This window comes from Oryx dammah, unplaced genomic scaffold, assembly GCF_014754425.2.
Source record: "Oryx dammah isolate SB20612 unplaced genomic scaffold, SCBI_Odam_1.1 HiC_scaffold_24, whole genome shotgun sequence".
NCBI lineage: Eukaryota > Metazoa > Chordata > Mammalia > Artiodactyla > Bovidae > Oryx > Oryx dammah.
Genome location: NW_024070208.1, coordinates 74905982 through 74930803, shown reverse-complemented (window position 1 = coordinate 74930803; position 24822 = coordinate 74905982). Strand labels below are relative to the sequence as shown.

The 24822-nt window shown below is 42.7% G+C and overlaps 1 protein-coding gene across 4 annotated transcripts in view; it reads right to left on the bottom strand.

Moving 5' to 3' along the window:
• The window catches only part of CLYBL (citramalyl-CoA lyase), a 238173-nt gene that overhangs the window by 10816 nt on the left and 202535 nt on the right, over window positions 1-24822 (bottom strand). The window contains exons 7-9 of one of the 4 annotated variants that reach the window (XM_040267404.1): window positions 24450-24574; window positions 5440-5559; window positions 682-4401 (exon numbers count right to left, since the gene is read on the bottom strand). In XM_040267404.1, the coding sequence (XP_040123338.1) occupies window positions 5464-5559; window positions 24450-24574 (221 nt within the window). In that variant the 3' untranslated portion in view covers window positions 682-4401; window positions 5440-5463. Of the gene's footprint in view, window positions 1-681; window positions 4422-5175; window positions 5560-24449; window positions 24575-24822 lie in introns of those variants that run through there. The other 3 variants (XM_040267405.1, XR_005725743.1, XM_040267403.1) reach the window with 3 other exon arrangements.

Here is a 24822-nt window from a genome sequence, read left to right as displayed (position 1 = left end):
GTCCCGGCCCACTGCGCGCCCCCGCCCCGCCCGCCGGCCCGACGGCGCAGCCTCGGGAGCCGCCACCGCGCGGGCCGGGCCTCGCCGGCTGGGTCCCGCGCCGTGGGCCCGGACCTCCGGCTTCGGGAAGCGCGGGTGGCGGGGACGCGGAGCCAGCGCGCGGTGGATCCGCGCGCACAGGTCCTTCCGACGGGGCGCGCGGTCCCAAACATCGGCCGCCCTTCCCGTCGCAAGATGCAAACGGTAAAACCTAGCGGGTCGCTTAGAGTGGAAGAAACAAAATTTTTTTTAAAAAAAAGGCGTGAACAACATATCCTCGAAGATTTTGTAAAACATTAAAAATTGTAAAGAAACATTCTGCAGGCTTCAGCCCGTTTAGCTAAATCTGTGCTCGATCGGAAGGGGCTAACGATGATTTCGGTTTCCTTCTACAAATCACTTTCTTTTCGTCGCTGGCAGTTCTTATAGATTCATAAGGAAATATGCTGCTAAATAGTTGCTGGAATTTAAACCAACTAACCACCACCACCACCATTCGTTACAGAGCAGTAAAAAGCTGCCCGTTCCCACCGCGCCGGCTTTCAGGTCTTAAGGTCTTTGCAAGTCATTTATTTTCCATTTTGTTCATTCTCTTAACCCCCCACCTCATTCCGATTTAAAATAAAGTGTGGAAAGAAGGACTAAGGTTTTAACATTTTAATGCTGAAGTCTGCTAATTACTTTCCCCCGAAGTTGTAACCTGGAAACCTCGCGGGGATGGGTGTCGCGCCGGGAGGACAGTGTCCCCCAGCCTGGGGTTCGGGCTTGCGGTTACAGAAGGTTCGGTGACCGTCCGCAGCATTAGCAGGCACAAGATCCTGCTGTTCCTCTCAGGGCCCCTTTTGTAGCATCAACTGCCTTCCAAGAACCAGAGGTAAAAAATCAAAATCAAAACGGAAGACACTTAGCTTTCCAAGATAAAAAAGCAGAATTCCCTTCAAAAGAAAAAACGTGTATTAACTGCTCTCAAGACATCACTAGAAAATTCATCCTCCCTGTTGAAGATCATTTTCCTGACGTCCCAAAGAATTATTCGGGGCTGAGGTGTTCATGATAATAACATGCATGTTTTAGAAGAGAAAAAGAAAACCCTACATGGTCTGTTCCATTTACTCAGCAAAATATGCCAGGCAAGAAGTTACTTTGAAATTCAAACTGGAGGTGGCAAGTCTTGGTTCTAGAAGACACTTTTCCCAGTCAGTCCCTGGAGGAGAGGATATCCAGGCGGTTGGGGATTCAATACTTGTAAATCTGATGTCCAGGAACTTCCCAACTTGTACTCAGGACAGTACCTGACTCCGCTGGAGTCCCCCTCACCATTTCAATAAAACATGATTGTACTGATATAATCCTCTATACATTAAAATGAGGTTGTCACAGATTGTCATTAAGACCTCAGTAAAACAATGAAGACATTATTGGGCACCCCCCCTCAGGCAAGGTATTAGGGGATAAAACAATCTACACCACACGGGTCCTATTGAGATTAATGAAAAAATTATGCAAAAAAAATCTCAATTTCATTTCCCCGTGACGGGGCTTTGCATACATACAGTCGGTCTTGCCTTACACCTGATGATTTATTAAACTAATCTGTGGTGATCACCACTGATGTTCTCAACTCAATCTTGTCCTGGCTCATTTTCTAAGTAATTGTTTCTCATTAGTTCTGATAATGTTTTAATAGTGTTACCCATAATTTAGCCCCCAAGAATTAATAACAGGGGGGTAATATGGCAAAGCAGCTTGTGATGAGCTGCACAAAATAGAAACAGGTATGGTTTTTAATTAATCAAATTACTGCAAGGTTCTCTTCTGATAGCCAGTCCATGCCTAGATGGGAGGAATTCCCAGGTTGGACGTTGTCACGTGCCAAGGGGGGTGAGCTCACCAGCTCCCGTTACCCACCCTGTATGACCTTAACCCACGGAGGCACCAAAGAGAAGTGGGTATGAAAACAGTGGGGATACCTCTAGCCTCCCAACATCTTTGTTCTTCCTTGACCCTGACTCAGCCCTCTTCTGGGTCCCTCATTAAGGTATGTGCTCAGAGAGTGGGGACCTTGGTCCAGATTTTTTTACTTGATTGGGTCCTGGTGTCATGAGCTTACCATGATTGGGACCCTGGGTCTATAAGATGATAAATCTGATACTTAGGGAGACTTAAACAAGGTGGTTTACTTGGAACAAAGTGTGGTTTGAGATGAAGGGTGTGGTGACTAGTCCAATATGGCCCAAAGTCTGGGAACCTGTGATCCCACTGGGGATGGTGGTGGGGAAGACCTCGCCAGGCCCGGCTTTCAGGACCACCTGGAGATCCTGCTGAGATCATTTCTTTTCTTGAGGTCTGCATGCCTTTGCCTGGTCTCTGGGGTCCCTTAGAGTGGGGGCTTTGGCTCTCAGGGACCCCCAATTTCCAAGAGGTCCACCTATCAGGTTTCAGGGTTGCCTATGTAACAGGGGTGAAAATGAGGATGTCTCCCTTTCATGCTGTCAAAACCTGGGGCCAGGGGGAGGTTAATCTGGACCAGCCTGTGAGGATGGGCAGGGTAGCTGCATTGAAATGGGGGCTGCCTGTAGAAAGAACGAAGAAAGGCTTTTATTACCTTCTTTCATTTAAGACAGGCTCTGCCTATGCTTCTGAAAACTAAGATCATGGCATCTGGTCCCATCACTTCATGGCAAATAGATGGGGAAACAAAGGAAACAGTGAGAGACTTTATTTTCTTGGGCTCCAAAATCACTGCAGACAGTGACCGCAGCCATGAAATTAAAAGACACTTGCTCCTTGGAAGAAAAGCTATGACAAACCTAGACAGCATATTAAAAAGCAGAGATGTTACTTTGCCGACAAAGGTCCGCATAGTTAAGGCTATGGTTTTTCCAGTAGTCGTGTATGGATGTGAGAGCTGGACCATAAAGAAGGCTGAGCACCAAAGAATTGATGCTTTTGAACTGTGGTATTGGAGAAGAGTCTTGAGAGTCCCTTGGACTGCAAGGAGATCCAACCAGTCAATCCTAAAGAAATCAACCCTGAATATTCATTGGAAGGATTGATGCTGAAGCTGAAACTCTTAATACTTTGGCCACCTGATGCAAAGAGCCAACTCACTGGAAAAAATCCTGATGCTGAGAAAGATAGAAGGCAAGAGAAAAAGGGGATGACAGAGGATGAGATGATTGGATGGCATCACCGATTCAATGGACATGAGTTTGAGCAAACTCCAGGAGATGGTGAAGGACAGGGAAGCCTGGCGTGCTGCAGTCCATGGGGTCACAGAGTCGGACACACCTCAGTGACTGACTGAACAACAGCAAATGCTTCTGATACCCTGATGGGTGTTACAGTGCAGCAGAGAATGAGGAAGCCTCCCTCTGCCTCCAAGCAGTCCTCCTGGATTTCAGTGTTCTGAGAAGCAGGGTCCGGCTGCATAAAAAACCGTGGTTTTTAAACCACAGGTCATGATTTACCCTGCGCACACTGACAGCTTGCCTCGGTGGGCACAGCTGCTCAATAGGTTGGGGGTATGGCTTCTTCCGTGACTGCTGCCCACTGCCACTGTCCGAAGTCCTGAAGCCCAGTATGTTTGCAGGCTGGTCACCGCCAAGCTGGCTGAGATGCCACCTTCATCCTTGCAGCCCCTCTGAGGGAGGAGGAAGCAGGTTCCCACCGTTTTTTTTTTTTTTTTCCAAGTGGACACCAGTCAAGCACATCCCATCTCAGTTAAGAGATGATGTCTCCTCCTGTCCCATGTTGGGGAGAATATCAGTTCATGTCTTAAGCCTGTGTTTCCCAGGACTTGCTCAGCCTGGATCACGTTCCTCTGCGTGTCTGTGGCAACTGCTCTGCCCTGGTGGTGGATGCTGTGTGACTGCTTGTGGGCCTCTCCCACTTCACTTGGGTTCCGTGGTGCCTTTCCTTGTACATAACCGTCAGCCCTACTCCCCACTCGGGCTTCCTGGAGGAGCTGGAAGAGGTAGGAGAAAAGCAAACCCCTGGTTGGGGCACATGGTAGGGGCCACATGGTAGATAAAAAGGGCGTAGGAGGAGGCGAAAAATGAAAATTAAAAAAAACAACAACTGTTTTCTATTTACAAATTTAAATAAACAGAACAGCCTTCCCTGCAGTGTTTGTCTAAGAGTGGCAGCTTTGCTGCTGTGTAGGTCATGAAAAGGTTGGTGTAGAGTTTAAAACTTCCCATTCTGTTAATTTCTTAAAGAACAGTCGTCCGGAGTCTCCACACAAAAGCTCATGATTTAATGAGGAGCAGAAACAAAATCTCTGATTGTTGGTGTTTCAAATTTCATTGGCGTCCTCTGGCAAACACAAGTTGATCCTTCGCGGCTTCAATACCCTTTAGCCTTCAATATAAGAGCACATGCTGAATAGGGAAGAATGGCTGGTTGTTATGTTTATTTACCCTTACTACAAGCTGGGTTAACCTCTTCAAAACAGCTTTACTAAGCCCGTTAACCACACCACCCATATGACCTGTAGCCGCTTCTCTAATGTGATGCAAATCTCACAGGGGACCATATGCACCAGCTCGGAGGCATTGTGTCTTCTCAGAGGCTACAAGTTTATTGCTGAGGAGGCCCTGTCCCAGCCGTACATTTACAGGGGGGGAGATGGCCTCAATGGCAAACAGTTAAACAGGGAAATAAAGGGAGAGAATGGATGGTCTTGTGTTTCTGCACATTTATATTTTAATTGCTGGTAACAGTTGACCCAAAAGCATTCACCCAGGATGAGGGCTTTCAGAGTCATCACCTAGGAGTTTGAGGAGAGGGAGGTTTCATTTTGGGGGAGAGGGTGAAGGTGAAAGCAATCAGTTTTGATGATTTATTTTTACAAGGTATCTATATAAACCTGTATGGTCCTTAACTTTTCTATGCCATCTCTGTTGTTTCACCAGGTTACTAGTGAAATAAACACCATCCCTTCATTGAGTTGTTATTTTTTAAAAGGTTGGCCTTTCTTAAAAATTATTTACGAAAAAAAAAAAAAAAAATTATTTACGGTGTTATGTGAACAATGAACAATGTGGGAAACATCTAACATCAGCAGGGTGAAGGGAGTTTACATACTTGGGAAAAATACGTTTTGTTAAAGACTTAACTTTCACTCACAGCCCATCTCTCCCCCCTATTTTATCTCCCTGCGAAATCAGAAGTCCAAACTTGGAACACATCCATGAACAGTAAAATCACACACTTGGAACCAAAAAGAAGAAAGTTCATTTTTAGAGGAATAACTGGCCCCAGTGAGATAACAAAAAAAAAAAAATTGTGATTAACATGAACTGTAAACAGGGAAAGGCTCCAATTCAGCATACTAAGAAGTTGCCTTGAGTATAATGGTTTGTCTTTAAGAAAAACCACTGTATATGTTCAGCCCACCTGATGAGAGCTTCATTTAGCAGATCATTTTTCCTTGATGGATGTGGCAAGCGTAACAATGTTCTGGGCCTGCTTCAGTAATGGCATGTCGATCATACTCCCTCGGAAAGTAAAGGCTCCCTGGAAGACAGAGAATACAAACTTCCTGAAAGAATGCGCGGAAATTACAGGCTTCCTTTCTGCGCACACTTGTACGACAAGAACATTTCAGATTCCACCTGAATTATACTGACTTTCCTACCCAACTTTTGAGAAAGCCAAAGTAAATTACAGGGGACAGACTTCTTTTCTTCCTCCTAAAGAAGGGGAGGGAAAAAAAAAAACCCTTCAGCTTTTTAATGGAAAGGAAAAACCATCAGACACAAGATATTGGAAACTGTTCATTTAACTCTTGAAATCAAGCAGAAAACAAGGGTGGAAGGAAAATGTAAATACTTCCTTATATGCTTTTTGAAATATTGCATAGGAGTGTGAAAAACAGTAATACAGTCTGGCAACTGATTGTTGTTGGGGTAAATAATTGTACGGTCAGGTTAACGGGAGAATGCTTCCTTCTTGCTGTAACCTAATTGCGGGGTAGCACTATCCTGTGACGGGAAGACATCAGGGAGGACTACACTGGGTAAAAAGAGATCCCTGTCTGTCAGTACACATTCTTCAGAAAAGGATTAAAGTGACAGGGGCCGTGAGTCTGTAACAAAGAAATCATAGCTCTGTTGAATGTTGAGCCTGGAAAGAACCTGCAGTCTCTTGGTTTATCCCCATTTTACAGACTCACCTAAAAAATATATATATATTCTTATTTATTTATTTGGATGCATCTGGTCTTAGTTGTGGTATGTGGGATCTAGTTCCCCGACCAGGGATCACACCCTGACCCCCTGCATTAGGAGTGTGGAGTCTTAGCCACTGGACCACCAGGAAAATCCCCCAAGGCTCACTTTAAAAAAAAACAAACAAACCTTTTGTAAATACTTATTGAATATATCACATGATCTCAGTTCTGTTCTAGGTGAGGACTGTGAGGCCCAAAGAAGTTAACGTGATTTTCCAAGGTCACTTCACTAGGGAATGTTAGAGCTGGGGCCAGTACTCAGGTCTCAGAACCCCAAGCCTTCATTATAGACTCACACGTTAAGAGGACAAAGTAGTTTATTTAGTGCCTCAGAGAAAAGAAGAATTAAATGGACAGAAGCAGCATGCCCAGAGTCTGAAGTTAATGTTTTGTTATTCATGTTATTTTAATCACTTCTTTTTGCCGCTTACAATTATAGCTCCTTTTTTCAAAAATATTCCCTGATGGGTCTGATGGTTAAAAAAATCTGCCTGCAATGCAGAAGACCTGGGTTCAATCCCTGGGTTGGGAAGATACCCTGGAGGAGGCAATGGCAACCCACTCTAGTATTCTTGCCTGGGAAATCCCATGGACAGAGGAGCCTGGTGGGCTACAGTCCATGGGGTTGAAAAGAGTCCAACACAACTGAGCAACTAACACTTTCACTTTCACGTTATTTATTTGGCTGTGCTGGGTCTTAGTTTCGGCATTTGAAATCTAGTTCCCTGACCAGGGATGGAACCCCAGGGCCCCCTGCATTGGGAGTGCAGAGTCTTAGCCCCTGGACCAGTAGGGAAGTTCTGTAATCGTAGTTCTTTTTAATTCCTTTTCTTTCTGTTGGTAAGTTTATGGGTGTGAGTGGGGAGCGGGTGGTCCTTGGGGACCTGGAGGTGGTTGGAGCAATCTCAGCCCTCATGAATGGTCCATTCACATATTGTTGTTGTTGCTGATCGCTCAGTCGTGTCTGACTATTTGTGACCCCATGGACTGCAGCACACCAGGCTCCTCTGTCCTTCACCATCTCCCGGAGCTTGCTCAAGCTCATGTCCATTGAGTCAGTGATGCCATCCAACCATCTCATCCTCTGTCATCCCCTTCTCCTCCTGCCCTCAATCTTTCCCAGCATCAAGGTCTTTTCTAATGAGTTGGCTCTTTGTGTCAGGTGGCCAAATTATTGGAGCTTCAGTTTCAGCATCAGTTCTTTCAGTGAACATTTAGGGTTGATTTCCTTTAGGACTGACTGGTTTGATCTCTTTGCAGTCCCAGGGACTCTCTATAGAGTTTTCTACAACACCACAGTTCTAAAGCACCAATTCTTCAGTGCTCAGCCTTCCTTATGGTCCCACTCTCACATCCATACATGACTAATAGAAAAACCATAGCTTTGGCTATACAGACCTTTGTCGGCAAAGTAATGTCTCTGATTGGTATATACTGCCATTCATATATACTGCCCTCCAGCTGTGGATTTTACAAGTACCACCCCTCAACAGTCCATATTGTCATTTTTCAAGACTTCCGGGATGGTCTCTTGGGCTCCCTGGAAGCCCTCACCCCTTATAATAATATAGAGTCATACACGGAATGAAGGATAAAAAAAAACTGGCAGGGAATCCTTAGCAGTGACTCTGAAATTTATTTACTGATCAACAATTGTAATCATACAATATTGAGAAATATATAACAAAATAAAAGTACTGGAGGACAATTGCTCTACCATATTGTGTTGGCTTCTGTCATGAAATTTATTTTTTAATCAAGAGAGAGTTAAAAGTCATTAGGATTAGAATCCTCCCCATTGCCTAGCCTTCTCAGCCTTGGAATGAGAAACCTGATTCAGACAAACACCTGCCTGGCCTAAAATCCTACACCGTGAAGTCATTTTCCAACCTGCCCATTTTACTATTTGAACCCACAGATTTGGTCTTTGCCTAATTTCATTCAACCTGGAGCTAATTTTGATCGTCTCTGTGACCGTGATGAATTTGGTTAGAAGTTGTAAGATACTCTGTGGGTTAGTGTGTCAGGTGGAATCAGGGCGTGGGACTCATGCTGCTTTACAAGGCAATCGTCTAGTTTTCTTATTGGAGTAAATGATGAAGACCAAAAGCCTCCTGGTTATCCGCCTACCGAGTGGATTAGGGCCCTGTAAAACAGCACATCTGTCCTGAGAACGCTTAAATAATAGGCTGGAGAGATGAAATTAGCATAGATGCACATGAAATCATAATTCTGCACAGAAAATCAAGCTGATGGCTTTGGGTCTACGCCATGTTCCCTGAATCTGCTTTGAATTCTGCGTGCACTTCAGAGATGCAAAATATTTCACGTAGTTTCAAGACAGGGAGATCATTTCTTTCTTTTATGGTGGCGGATTTTGCTTGACTTCCTTTGTTAAGCTTAAGCTGGAGAACAGAAGTTAACATTTTTGTTCTTTGTGTCCTTCATCTCTGCAAATTGAGGATTTTAGTGTGAAGAATCAGGCTTCCTAGTATGAATATCCTCCTGCTTTCATGTATCAACCTAGAATATGGTTGGTCTTTTTTGTTTTTTGAGCATACTGGGCATGCACGTGGGATCTTAGTTCCCTTACCAGCGATTGAACCTGTGCCTCATACAGTGGGAGTGTGGAATCTTAACCACTGGACTGCCAGAGAAGCCCAAGGTTGGTTTTTTAACACAGTGAAGTTGAATGGTCTGCTGGTCAAGATTCAGAAAACTGAGGATTGTCAAAAGCTATTTGTATTTGTGGGGAGGGTCTGAAACATTCCTTAATGAGTGACTGATTACAGATAAGTTTTGGTTTCACAGCTCAATGTGTTTCTGAGAAATTGGTGGACCATTCTGGAAAGAAGTGGTAGGGCTTCCCTGGTGGCTCAGTGGTGAAGAATCTGCCTGCCAGTGCAGGAGACATGGGCTCAGTCCCTGATCTGGGAAGATCCCACATGCCAAGGAGCAACTAAATCCAAGCATCACAACCACTGAGCCTGTGCTCTACAGCCCAGGAGCTGCAACTACTGAGCCCGCTTGCCGCGACTGCTGATAGCTCTGCAACAAGAGAAGCCACTGCAATGAGAAGCCCTGAGCACCACAGCTGGAGGTGCCCCCACTTGCTCCAACTAGAGAAAAGGCTGCACAGATCCAGCACAGCTATAAATAAATACATACATAAGAAGAAGAGGGAACTTCCATCAGCCTGAAGAGTTGGGCTATAATTTGGTTTAAAAATGCCTTTAAGAGTCAGAAAGAGAAAGATAGACATCGTATTCTGACACATATATACAGAATCTAGAAAAATGGTACTGAAAAATTTATTTACAGGGCAGCAATGGAGAAACAGACATAAAGAAAATAGACTTATGGACATGGGGAGAGGGGAGGAGAGGGTGAGATGTATGGAAAGAGTAACATGGAAACTTACATTACCATCTGTAAAATAGAGAGCCAACAGGAATTTGCTGTATGGCTCAGGAAACTCAAACAAGGGCTGTGTATCAACCTAGAGGGGTGGGATGGGGCAGGAGGTGGGAGGGAGGTTCAAAAGGGAGGGGATATATGTGTCCCTAAGGCTGATTAATGTTGAGGTTTGACAGAAAACAACAAGATTCTGTGAAGCAATTATCCTTCAATAAAAAAATAAATTAATTTAAAAAAAATGCCTTTTAGTAGTAAGTCATTCATGGTAACCTGGCGTGCTGCAGTCCATGGGTTTGCAAAGGGTGAGGCATGACTTAGCAACTGAACAACATTCTTGGTTAAAAACCTTAATAACCATCACTACAGCAACCAGAAAGAAAGAAAGTGAAAGTGAAGTTGCGTCAAACTCTTAGGACCCCATGGACTGTGGCCCACCAGGGTCCTCCGTCCATGGGATTTTCCAGGCAAGAACTGGAGTGGGTTGCCATTTCCTTCTCCAGGGGATCTTCCTGACCCAGGGATCGAACCCAGGTCTCCTGCATTGCAGGCAAATGCTTTATCATCTGAGCCACCAGTGATTTGGTACAGCAACAATAACAGCTCTAATTTCCTGAGCAGTTCCCAGCCCTGGACTGTGCCGGGCCCTTGACATGCTTTATTTCCTGAAATGTTCTCAACAGCCCCGTGAGGTAGATACGATGACCCATGCCCATTATCAAATTGTTTTCCTTTTTCTTTTCAATTGTAGTAAAAACAAATAACGTAAGGTCACCATCTTAACCATTTTTTAAGTGTGTGAGCCGGTAGTGTGAAGTAGATTCACTCTGCTGTGCAACAGACCTTGAGAATGTCTTCATCTTGCAAAAGTGAAACCCAGTCCCATCAGACAGCTACTCCCTATTACCCTTCCTCCATCCCCTGGCCACTCTGATTCTACAAGGATGTATCCATCCCTATATTATAACTGAGGAAACTGAGGCACAAAGAAACTTCTGTGAGTCTGCCCTGTAGCACGTAAGTACAGAACTGGGATAACACCTAGCTCTATCTGATGGAAAGTGTGAGCTCCAGGCCCACATTTGTGGATTGTTCTCTGGGTGGGTGGCCTGGCCACCCAAATCAGAATCATCTGGTGGGGAGGCCACTTGTTAAATGCAGATTCTTGGGCTCCATCCAATGAGGTTTCATGCAGAAGGTCCGGGCATTGGCAGGGAGCCCTCTGATGATTTGAATAGGTCACTGAAGTTTGAGAAGCTCCATGTTTTAGCTCTCCTGGGTAGCAATAGTTAGGCTGGCTTTGACATGGGTACAACTCCATCTTTGCTCTCAAGAGACGCAGGTGCCATACAATGCAACAAGAATTAGAGAAAAAGCCAGTGTGGTGAACAAAGAGATCGGAGGCCTGGAAAGGCTGCCCTTCTCTCCGGTCAGGACCACGTCTGCCAGTTTGCGCTGCTGACTTAGACACGATGCTCTGTACCTACTGATTCCCCCTAATGTTTTCCCCCAGTGCCATGCATTTGCCCCTAGAGCTGCCATGGGGCCTCGGCTCCGTGCACAACAGCTTTTGTTCAGCCATTACCTATTGAGTTATTTGTTGTAATAAATCACTAGTCAGCCACTTTGGCACATCTTTCTATACACATGTAAACGGCTTCAGTCTCCTGCCAGTGAAGAGCAGTATCATCTTAGCATAGTTATCTGCATAGGAAGGGAAACAATTATTTATTGGGCCGTAGGTTTTCTAACATCTGGGTCATTGCATGGTGGTGAGACAGGCATTCAAGCAACACGAATGTTATCAGATCCTGATGTTCTTCAAGCGGGGAGAATCTGACTTACAGTTTGATGGCAAAAGGACGGGTGATGATGATGCTGACAGCAGGAATCATATGTATGGGAAATAGTCACATATTTTGCATTTCTGGCACTTAGCTCTTGCAGGTTTTTTTCCTCTAGAGTACTAAAAGAGTAATTTTCTAGCATCCATAAATGAATCTTCTTCTTTCCCTACTCACTGTATTTTCCAATAACTTCTTCGGGCATTCAGGGAGTTCTCTTTGGCACATTCCCATGATGGCGTTGCTTATGTCAGAATTAATAATAATATTTGAGCACCGTTGTTATAGTCCTTTTTTCAGAGTAACATTCTCTTTTTTTTTCCTCTATGATGCTGTCTCTTATTTTAAATTAGCTTTTATTGGAGCTTAGTTGCTCTACAATGCTGTGATGCCTTCTATGGTAGGCCAAGTCTTATGCCTAGTGAATTATTTACCTCACTACGGTTCCTAGTGAATTCCTAGAACTTTTAGTCAGCATTGACCACTATGGAATTTGTGGTCTTGCTTGTGTCCTCTTCTTGCTAAAATTTCTTGGGCCCAGCCCCGACGTCCCATCACACAGCTCTTCCTTACTCCCAAACTCAGCTGTTCCTGATACCTCTCGATGGGGGAAACGAAGCTCTCACAGACACTGATGGGCACTGTTTCCTTCTTTCTTCCCCAGCTTTCATCCTATCACACTTGGGGTCCTTGGACAGGTCCTAGGATGGCCTGGGTCCCCTCACAATTTGGTTAATGGGCAAGGATGGCTTCCCTGGTGGCTCAGACGGTAAAGCGTCTGCCTGCAATGCCGAAGACCCGGGTTCGATTCCTGGCTTGGGAAGATCCCTTGGAGAAGGAAATGGCAATCCACTCCAGCGCTCTTGCCTGGAAAATCCCATGGACAGAGGAGCCTGACAGGCTACAGTCCATGGGGTCGCAAAGAGTCGGACACGACTGAGCAACTTCACTTTCACTTTCACCAGGCACCCGAAGTTCAGTGGGGAGGCTGTCAGCCCCCAGGCTGGCTAGCAGGGGTCTCACTGAGAGAGTGCTGGGACATTCACAGGGAAGCTGCATCTTCCCAACTAGGACCATGAGGTTTTTTTTCTAGGATATCAGATAAGATCATCTACTTCCTTAAGCCTTGCTTTGTCTCCCTTTGGACTCACAGAATCAAGTGCAACCTCCTTAGCAGGGAGCCCAAGGCTCCCTGTGATGAGACCACACCCTGCCTCTGCTCTTGGCTTTGTCTCCTGCCAGTCCACACACACACGCACGTGCACACGCAGGCTCTGCTCTGATCTGATGGTCCTTTCCCTATCTGGCAAACTGCTGCTTATACTTCAAGATGACAGAAAGATGTCATGTCTGTGAAGCATTTCTAGACTTCCCTGGTTGGGCTCATTTCTCTCCTTCCTTCCCTCACACTCCCTCTCGTCATAACCTTTGTCACGATCTACTATGGAAAAGGAAATGGCAACCCACTCCAGTGTTCTTGCCTGGAGAATCCCAGGGACCGGGGAGCCTGGTGGGCTGCCGTCTATGGGGTCGCACAGGGTTGGACACGACTGAAGCGACTTAGCACTAGCAGCAGCACACTCCACTGTAATCATTTGTTTACACTGCCTTCTTTCTCACTGAGAAGCCGTTGAAGACAGGGGCTCCTATATCTCTGAATCCCCAGCATCCAAAACAAGGTTTTGAGGGGAGCTTGGCTCTTCTGTGGGGCCCAAGCTGAGTGACGGAGGGGAGAATGACTTGGGAAGACAGGATCAACCTTACCTTTCTGCTCTCCTTTATCTGCAAGTGTCTTTGTTCCACGTGATCATTCCCTGGCCTGGTCATACTCCCTGGTGAGTTGGCTGGGCCTCCAGGAGGACACAGGGATAGACCGAAACAAATGCGATGCTGGGTTGGGGTCAGGTTAACTCATGCAAATGACTTAACGGTTAAAAGTGCAAGCGAGTCCATCTGTAAGTGGTGCTTAAGGGATTAGAGGCTACAGAAAGAGCCATCAAATGGGGTGGTTTGGCCTGGGAAGGGCTCTGGGGGAACCGGAACTTTGAAGGTCAGCTTTGGAAGGTTAGGGATGCCCACTGAAGGTCAAGAGAGGGGCGGAGGAATGGAGCAGTGCATCCCAATGTGTGAGTGGGGCTGGACTTCTGTGTCCTCTGCTCCCTGTGCCTCTGGTCACCAGGGACTCAACAGATCAAGCAATATGAAGGACCGCAGTATAAGCTACTGGCTCAGTCTACTGACGAAGAGGTTTCTCCAGGGCCTGAGGAACCAGAGCCTACTCTCACATCAGTGAAAGCCATTGGAAGAGGGATAACAGACTTCCCCCAGGACAGAGCACCCGGGACTCAGTCTCCGCTTGATGCGGCGAGACTGCAACCCACAGGACTCCCTCTGTCCTCGCTGCCTGCCCTGGCAGACCCGAGACTCGCTCATCCCTGGACCCCAAGGGGAGGAAGTTAAAGCACTTGTTTTTTCCTTTATTCTGAGTAATTTTTCCTCTGTCCTAGGATAGTCTGGGGATCCAACAATTTGATTTACAGATACAAAGGTAAATCTTTGTATCTGTAAAAAATACATATCTTTTTAAAGGAACTCCCTGATAGCTCAGATGGTAAAGAATCTGCCTGCAATGCAGGAGACCCAGGTTCCCCCTGGGTAAGGAGGATCCCTGGAGAAGGGAATGGCAACCCACTCCAGTATTCTTGCCTGGAGAATTCCATAGACAGAGGAGCCTGGGGTGTTACAGTCCATGGGGTCACAAAGCGTCTGGGTGACTAACACTTTCACTTTCACATGAGTAGGACAGGACTAGAATCTAGGGTTTTTCACCTCAAATCTCAAACGCTTCCTGCTAATCAGTATACTTCAAATTATGACTGGTAACTATGGTACTTAAGAGGATTATAGAAAAACTAATATCCAAAAATTTAATATATATTATTTTACTTATACTGTATTTTAAAATTTTATTTAGATATGACATAAAAAAGTCTAAACTGTTATTTCAGAGATATCATTACTTGAAATGAGGCTGAAAAGATTAATGCTATACAGAGAAGGTCCATATAAACAAATATGTGAAAACATGATTTTAATAACTGACTTGGGAACAACTGAAATACAATATGCTTTCACTCAGAGTTCCCACTTGGAAGCTCTTAAAAATAATTATTATGATGACAGAAACACCAAAGGATATTTTCAGTGAGAAAAAAATTCAATAATAAAAATGTGAATGACATTTTAAGTCCTCAAAATACCCGAAGCATTTGTAAGAAGGATTAAAGGAGGTGACATTTGAGCCCTGTATGTGCTTCTGAATATCAGTAACCCTTTGTGTTTTGGATAAACATCTTCTAAAACTGCCATGGACAATAAAAGAATACTATTGAAGACCTGGGAAATAGAAAACATGTTTTGCTTTTTTAAAACAGTTAAAATTGGAGTGCTCATTTGATAGGTATTTTAATATTTTGAATTAAAATTCAATGGCCATTTACTCCTATGACCAGAGAATTTGCAGATGCTTGTGTATCTCCACCTGAAATTTCTAAAAGCTCAACTGAAGTCATTCAACATGCGCAATTCACATTGGGATGATCTGTCATTACTGCTGGCACCGAGATGCTGACGGGTGATGTTCCTTAGCCTTTGATGGGGAGGCCCTTTAAATAATTCGTAAGAATGTTAACAGTTGCAATATTTGAAGGGGGTTCATTTTGTGCCTGATCAGGGAATATAGTGACCATTCAGGCCTGTGGAACTGCTGCAAGAGGATCCCTTCTGCCCCTGCCTCGAGCCTGGCCTCAGAGGGGGTGTCCAGAGCTGGGAATCCTGCACCCTGGGCAGCCTGTCAGGTTTATCTTCTGTGTTCTAAACGGTGGGAAAGTCTGGAGAAGCTCCGTCCTTAGCCCGCCCAGCCTCCCTCCTGTCTTTTCCCCTGGAGCTGTCTGGCTTGAAGAGCACAGAACCCTCCTTGGAGAGTGGGATGAAGGGGTCTGTACACCCCCGCTGCAGGTCCACAGCCAGGTCAGTGCTGCCCAAGAGGGCGTGCGGGTCGTCCATTCAAGCGGCCCTTCTGTGACTTTCCACCTAACAGAAACGGGCAGCTCCCCAGGCGAGCACATTCTCACTGGAACTCAGGAGCCTGCGGCTGAAACAAACAGCCATGCACAAGGGAACACCAAGAGAAGGGACCTGCTTCTCAGGGTTCTCTCACTTGGGGCAGTGGCTAGGAATATGGGCTTTCTGCTCAGCTCCTCCTGGATTTTTTTTTTTTTTCTGCACTGGGTCTGTGTTGCAGCACACAGGCTCTTCCTTGCAGAGTGGGGGCTTTCTCTAGTTGCCCCCAGCAGAGCCGACTCTCGAGTTTCGGGGCCCTGGCTGTAGAGCATGTAGGCTTCAGTAGCTGTGGCCCATGGGCTTAGTTGCCTTGCAGCAGCGTGTGGGATCTTCCCCGATCAGGGATTGAATCTGTGTTCCCTGTACTGGCAGTGCGTGTGCGCTAAGTCGCTTCAGTCATGTCTGACTCTATGTGACCCTATGAACCATAGCCCCCCAGGTTCCTCTGTCCATGGGATCCTCCAGGCAAGAACACTGGTGTGGGTTGCCATTCCCTTCTTCAGGGGATCTTCCTGACCCAGGGATCGAACCCAGGTCCCCTGCATTGGCAAGTGGATTCTTAAGCACTGAACCACCAGGGAAGCCCTTCAACCTGAGTGTGAATCTAGGCTCTGCCTTTTCCTAGCTTCGAGTGATCTGAGCCTTGATGTCTTCATCTGTAAAATGGGGATGATGATCCTTCTCCTTGTAGGGTTGTTGTGAGGATTAAATAAAAGAACGTACATCACTAGACAGGCTCTCAGTGTGTGGGAGCTGCAACTGCCACCACCGCTGCCATCACTGTCACCACGGCTGTGGTCCTGCCCTCAGCGAGCCGCTGCCACTCCCGTCATCAGGGCTGTCACCTCCACCTGTGGCTATGTCCACCTCCAGGCCCACTGCCACCACACTCCAGCTGTCACTGCTACTGCTGTTGTTAGTCAGGGAAAGTGTCATCCGGTTTATCCCAGGAAGGGCCAGGGAGGAGCAGAGCATCGGATTATGACCAGATTTGAAGATTCCAGACTAGCTTTAAGGGTTCTGAGAGTCATCCATGTTCTAGGAGATGTATGAGTAGAGGGTGACTCCCTCCTCCCCAAAGCTTCCTGTTCCCTCTAAACTCTTATAAATCACAGATTGATTTGTCCCTGTAAGTAATGAGACTGAGAGGTGCTATGTATTTGGCACAGCACCTGTATTTGAAAACAAATGCATTTTAAAGAATTAAAAAACAAAAAAGAAACTTAGAATATCTGCTGGAGGAGGTTCTAATCAAAGGTAGGTGACCAGAAGTTGGGAGCCAAAATCAGGCCAAGTATATACCACATGGAAAACTACCTACCAAAGTGAAACAATTGGATTTCTAAGCATATATTTATAAGCCTGAGGCTTTGGTCAAATGGTACAGGTTTCAGTAGCCAGTAAACAGGAAAAGGAAAGGTATAGCATAAAACGAGGAAATTCTTTGGAACGTGGGAACTGAGTGGATGTAAAATGAAGATTATCATTAACATTTTGCTTCTTAATAAGGAAGCATGAAATCATTTAGCTTGAGCTCTATACAGGAAGTAGAAAAACGCATGTGTTGGACATTGGAGAAAAACGCATGTGTTGGACATTGGTAAGATTAACTTGAGACTCTGCCCATAGTTTTATGAAACTGGTGAAGTAAAGAAGAATTAGCAGAAGATCTGGAAGATGAATTTCGAAGGGAAGGTAGAGGTGGCTGAACAGTAGGGAGGAGAGCCGAGGTGAATGTTTGGGTCAATTATCTTAATACGTGACCTGTCCTGAGCTGTCTACTTGCCCAGATGGAGTGTCTCCGTGGACCAGAGCCTCTTTACTTCACAGACAGACAGGGAGACCAAAGACGCCTTCTGTTTCTAAGATTCTTCTCAGAACCCACTAAATGTAGGCAACAAGCTTTATCTTCTGTTTTTTAAAAATAGCTTTAGTGAGGTATAATTTGCATACCATAAAGTTCACCCATTGTCAAGTATATAATTCGTTGACTTTTACTAATTACATAGAATTCTGCAACTATCACTGCTCAGATTTTTTTGAAACTAGAAATCTTGTTGGAAAATATTTTATTTTTTAATACTGAGATAATATGTAAATACCTTGCATTTAATATTTTATGTCAAATTTAAGCTGATACTACTATGAGAAAAGCAGAGAATGAAGGCCATTTTATAGCAGTTTGAAGCTGAGACTAATAATTTTAAACTTCTTCTATTTTATATGTTGTAGTCTTATTCTTTCTTTGGAAAATACATCTAAACAAACTAACATTAACTAGAAGGCGCTTTAAATTTTAAAGCATTTACTAAAATATAAATGAATAATAATTGATGAAATAGTGAAAATTTTTTCTTTCAATTTTTCTAGAAGGGGAAAAATGTCAGTATCATATATATTGTTAAAAAGTACAACGAATAATTTCTTTTTAGCACTGTCAGAAATTTAGAAACCAGCTAGCTACATAGTATTTACTAAATGTGTATCGTGTACTGATTTCTAAGATGCTGCAGGAGGATGTACAATAGGGGAAATTCTTTACTCTCTGGGCTAGTGGTAAGAAATGCCCCCACTTTTTTTTTCATTGAGGTCCACTAACTTGAAAAAAAATAAGAGAATTCTAGAAACTCTTGCTTTCTATTTTTTAGTAAAATAAAAGCTCCATTTGCCTGCTTTTAATATTAAAAAGAATTAAAGGATTCTTTAATAAGCACCACAAAATATCAAAGGAATGCTCAGAACCTCTCTAGTATAATCAGCAGAAGGAGAGAAGGCAGGGGACAGGGGTGGGGTGGTAGAGATGATGTGGCAATAAAGGAAGAGGGAGAGATACAGAAAAAAAGGGAGCAGGGGAGGCAGAGGAAGGACATACACGGAAACACACGCAGACTCACACATCCTGAGAGGGAGAAGTCTCGTAAGAGGGAATGAGAAAGAAAGATGTCCCAGAGTAAACCCACCCTTTCATGGCCCTTGCTTGGTTCTTGCTCTTAAAGGAGCTGAAAGGCATGGTGTATTTCTGCAACCACAGGTGTAACTGAGAACAGGACTTTGGGAACTTGTCCTTTGAGTGAGATGAAACCCAGCTCGGGGTCAGACAGGGCCTCTTTACCAAAGGCCCCAGTCTAGCTCTGAGAGTTTCCAATCTAGCTTAGGAGATCGAATGACTAATAAAACAGAATGAGGTTTGCAGTGATCAGAGCCAAGATGTCTTTCTAGGGCAGGGCAGGTGGACAAGGCCAAGACAGAATTGAGAAGGAGGGAGCCACGTGAGGAATAATAGCTGGGAAGTTACATGGATTTTCAGTGCTCTTTCTTTTCTCATCACTGCTCATGCAAAAAACAAAAAAAAAGGAGCGTATGACGAAGAAAAAGATTCTAATCTGAACTAATCAAATTCACATTTTGTTTTTGAGTGAATACTTTTTAAAGCTCTATCTAGTTTTGGTCATTAGCGTGCAGATTCATTGTAACCAAATTGAAACCAGATTTAAGTTAATTCTGCTCATATCTTTAGTGACAAAGTGAGCCCCGAATTCTGGTAAGGGCTGGATCACCACCTTGGGTGTGAGTGACCTTGGGTAACTTCCAAACCCTTGTTGGCTCTCTGTGTATTTTTTAAGTTGTAAACTGAAAGGATTTAACTGGAAGATTTTCTGAGATTTCATCCAACAGAATTACATTGTTTTCAATTGAAATTAAGCAAGGGGAAAAAAATCCTGAAAAATATAAGCCAGAAGAGAAGTATTTTGATTAAAATATCTTTAGGAATGTGTTATAAATTAAGGATGAAACAACGTGAAAAATCATCAGATTTAACCTACATACAAAATCTCTTATCCTCTAAAACTAAGCCAGCCACTTGCCACTAAACCTGTGTGAAACAAGGATATGATCAGCAGTAAAACTGTATTGCCTTGATTTAAATGCAATTTGTTGTTAATCAGATCAACCTTAAAGTCATTGTAGGCAGACTCAACTTTCTAAGAATTTGACTTTTTAAAAGTCAAAAGTATGGCCTATAGTTCTAAAGATTTTCATTAACAAGGAAATAAATGGAGAAATGCAATAACTAAGCATCTCAAAAGAAGAGTTATGTCCCTTCCTCTCTCATTTTCACTGGCAATCACTCGGTTCTGATTTTGAGTGTTTCTGCTTACAAATAAATGGGGCAAGGCTGTGGGTGGTGGGGTGCATGAGTGTAGGAGGGCACACTGCTGTCTATTAGTGGAATCAACTCTTTCCTTTGACAAAGACAACAACCAAATCTTTGGATGGTTTATTTGATCTGCGTGAAAGAGTGGCAGTGGGATTTCTGGCACTTGAATAAGCGGAAACAATATTTTTGGCTAGAGAGACTTCTGAGTTCTCTCAGGGAGCCTTCTAGAAGGCCATCTGGACCAAACAGTATTTCTTTTGTAAAGCCCTGCATTTGGAAACACAAATGAAAGGTGTGTGAGCCACAATCAAATACCTATGAAAATAACTTTCTTTCAGTATTGGGGAGGGGGTATTATTCTTTGGATTTTTCTAGATCAAAAGACTTACATGAGGAAAAAAACCTCTTTCTTTTTTCTTTCTTTATTAAGATATAAGTTCCCATTTATATTCCTGTAGAGAATTTGCTTATTAATATAAACATATTAATCTGAATTATTGCTTTCTCCGGAGTGAAGTTAGAATGTTTCAGTCACATGTATTGTTTATAGTTGTTATGTCAGCTAGTGACCTTGTTTTTGACCTTTATAATTACTAAAGGAACCTAGATTTTAAAGGTAGACACTTTTCCTTCCTTGGTTTTTAGCCAGCTTGCAAATGAACAAAAAATACTGAAAAATTTAAACAAAATCCTTCCAAAAACCAAACAAAGCATTTAAAGATTTCATATGAATAAAACAGACTGCTTAGAACACTGAAAACGTAGCAAAGTCATATTGGTAGCCAGACACTGCAGAAATATGAATATTCTAGCAAGGTACCTTTAAAAATCGATCTCACCTAATACATGTTGCTATTCTTAATATCTTCTGCTATACTTTCATATTTTTCTGTAAGAGCCTCTATTTGGAAAGAAATGGTAAATTCTTAAATTAGAATTTCCTGGCATTATCAATCATTTTAAAAGAGCAGTTGACTATTTCCTTTAGCTGTCATTTTTGCCCAAGAAGTGATGAAATTAACACTGTGTTTAGAATATAGACATGAAAAAATACACAGTATCATACATATATGAATGTATATTTAGTACAAATATGTATATGTGTTTATTTATATATAAATTAAGGTTTCTATTAATATTCACTAATTATGTGTTTGAGATTGTTTCATTATCCAATTTTCATACTATACATAATTCTTAGTTAATAACAAAAGAACTGCTAAAATCATATCTTAAAATAAACAGTACTAAATTCAGTTCTAAATGGAGAATTTTCAAATACTGAAATCATTATTATGAAAAATGACATCAAAATGATGTAAACTTTTAAGAAAATATAAATTTAAGACAAATCGCATGGGAGTGATTTATCCTGGCTAAAATATTTCACCAAATAATTTGAGGCTAACATAATTAATGACATGCAGATTGTATCTCAAAATGTATTTTTCTAGAAGGATAGAAGAAAGACTCAAGTTTGATTAATAGTGTGGATATATACCTCAGAACTGATGTCAGCTGAAGCAGAAATACTTTAGCTTATGGGAATTAAAACAGGAGCATAGAGTAGGTGGAATGTTTAAATTACTTCCAACAGATTTTAATGAGTCCCTAATATTAATCTACAGTCCTAATTCTTATGCTGGGAGCTGTTACTATGCCAGACAAATTTTGTTGGCTTGAAAATAGTTTCCTTAAACAAAGCAGTTATAAGTATCATTACCTGCCCTACAGTGACAGATTATATGAGATTATTATTTTTTATTTTTTCAAAATTATTTTTAATGTAAAGTATTTTTTATCCAACACTAGGATGAAGGGTATCAAACTTTTATTTCCTTAGAACTTTCAATTAATAAAAAACTAAAAAATTTCCCATGATACTAAAGACTAAACCCCAATAATTTATCTACTTTGGACCTAAGTATTCTCATGAAATTTGTTATTTGGAGGGGAGAGAAAAAAAGGTAGAACTTTAATTTCTTAATAATATTATTATTATTACTACTATAGAAAATACAAATGACTCAGCACTAACGGTGAACTTTAACCATACCTTTCGCCTTAGGGCAAAGTATAGTTTAAGATAGGAGCAGGAAGTAGAGAAAAGCAATGATACATAATTTTGCCATTTTTCTACTTGAAAGCATTACTTGAATGAAATTTTCATCAAAGGGTGAAAAAAAACATCTTTTAGAAATTTTAAGTATCTCCCTAGGACACAAACCATCAGCTTCCCATTCGTTGAGAGAGTCACCTGTGCTTTGGACAAAATATCCAAGGGTTTATGTTTTCATCAGTGAGTCCCATTTGAAATAAAACAGATTAGATGTTTGTTGGAAGCAGTAGTTTATACAACTGAGCGACCTATTTATACTAAATCTTTACAAACAGAACCTACATTATTTAAACCCCAAGACCCCTCAAGACCCAGAGTCACCTACCTGGCAGACCCAATTTTTGTGACCAGTCAATTTATAGGCAAAGCGAAAGAAACATGCGAACTGGATAAAATAACCATATGTCCCCACTGGAAGCCCCATTACTTGAGTCATTTAAACCTTGCTGGACAAAGCACCAGGAGAATTTGCTGTAGGAAACAAACCTACGAGAATGAGGCAGGGAAGAAATGACCTAATAGTAAATCTCCCTTCTGCTCTAATTTCTATGGTTCTGTGTTAAGACAGGCTGTGCTACCACAATGTTGTGAAAGCTTATGCCTCAACAAGAGGGCATTTCTTATTTAAAAACAAAAACAAAAACAAAACCCCAACAGTTCATAATTTAACATGTAAGTTGCCATCATCAAAAGGCAAGGACACTTTAGGGCAATTTTCCCTGGGAACAGCACTTTCATGATACAATGGAAAAGTGTTGCTTTTCCCCTCATTCAAGAACTTAAATGCCAGTAAAAGAGTGTGTCTCTAGTTTGAATTTTGTTTGCTAGCTACTGAAACTTAGGGAAGCCTCTCCCACACCGCTAGCTGCTTATAATACCAGTGGCATCCTTTGATTTTATTCAATGTGAAACCCAGTGTAGACAGTTAAGGGAGGCATTGTTGGCCCAGACTGGAAGTCTACTTGGTCTGTGTTTTGACGGTGCCCATCCTGCCTCAGTTTATGTCAGGAGGAAGTACTTATCACGTGCATATCCTTAGCTGGAATAAGGTACACACTGAGGTAGAGAACATTTAGTCAGTGTGTGCACAGGCAAGCAGGCAGGAGAGGGGAGTGGATGGAGTTATTTTGCATACATAAATGTAAAAGTACATGGCTCTTCTCTCTAGATAAATATATTTATTCATGGAGGAACTGAATTGGGGGGTCAAGATACAGAAAAAATATTTTTATGAACTGCAATTTTTTATGGTTATTATTGATTTCAAACGAAAGGTTGCTATTTATCCTGAAATTGGTATAAGTCCTGATTTGGATGTTTCTAGTGTCACATTTTCTGCCTTTTGATTTTAAGTGCAAGTTTGTGCATAGAGGAGCCTGCAAGTATGTGAGGGCAAGCATGCGTGCATGGTTGGGATTGAAGGCAGGTAATGAGAGGGAGGGAGTGACCCATTTAACATTGTTACCTAGTTTTGAAAATCCTGGGATTTTTAGGTGTTTTTACTCCAATGAAAAGTATAAGCCACACATTTCACATTGATGTCACCGGTGTTCTTTTTTTCGGTAGGGCGGGGGGTCGGGGGGTGGTACTGTTTAACACTTAGAAACTTTATAATGTTTCAACACTCTTTCTCCCCTGAGTAGTTTTGCATGCTAGGCATCAAAACTTCACTCTTTATGTAAGTAACAAGGCCGAGTTTAGATATAACCTCTAGGATAGATTTATAAAGGCAACTTTCCTCCCATCCCCTTAAAAAGAGGCAAACGGTATTATTGCAAATAACCTTTAAGATAATTAACTGACAATGCTGCAACTAGCATAAAATCTTCCTTCGGGCGACACCTCATTTAAGTGTTACTGGCACAAAGTGGAGACAGATTGTGCATCGCCACTGCAATATTTACACAGCAGAAACCCACAGAGCAGGAAACGCGAGGCTCAATGATGCACTAAATTAGGGACAACCGTCCTCCAGTGTTAATTTGCTTCCCATTCGATCCAGATCTCAGGTCCAGAAATTGGTACTAACACACAGACAACCTCCCACTCTTAAATGACTACACCGGAGGAGATTTTTGTACTCCCCCCCCCAAATTAAAATAACTTGAAATTTATTTCTTCTCTCCCCAAGAATCATTTGATCAAACTGTGTTTATTTCATTACAACTTGCTCTCATTTTGATCTAAAATTATTTTCATATGAATGCCGCACTGGGGTCTGTAGAGTAAAACTAAACAGACTTCTATTTTCTCAAAGGCTGCCAGTATAGTTTACGAAAAGAATAAAATGGGAAACTTGGGAGCCAGTGAGAGAAATATTTAGTAACGAGCAACATATTTACCTTAAATGAATTTCTCACTGACGAATGATGTCCCCGTCTAAGCCCACACAAATCCTCCTCCCCCAAATAGGAGTTTTTTTAGAACCACGCAAACAATATATATTTTTTCATTCTTCTCCACAGTATTTTAAACATGAGTTTCACCCACTGTTTCGGGACATTTTAACACGTTTACCTTTCCTAATTGTTGATGTTCTTTAAAAGCAGCAATCAGTTCTTCAGCCCACTTAATTTTTTCAGCAGAAGGAGAAAACTGCTCCTGGACCACCGCGATTTGGTTCGGGTGTATCACCTGCTTACCTACGAGAAGATTAATAACACCGGAAGCACAAAACAACAAACAGATGTTCAAACAAAATGTCTCAGCCGCGCCAGGCTCCCGAATGCCTGCCTTACAGACTGTATGTAAAATAACTCATTCTGTTCCGAACTTTTTAAAAAGAAAATGACCACAATCAGGCAGGCCTTTCCACAGAATACCACAGAAGAACAATTTCAACAATGGCAGTCATTGTGTTTTAGATGCTATAGAAATGTCACCTTGGTGC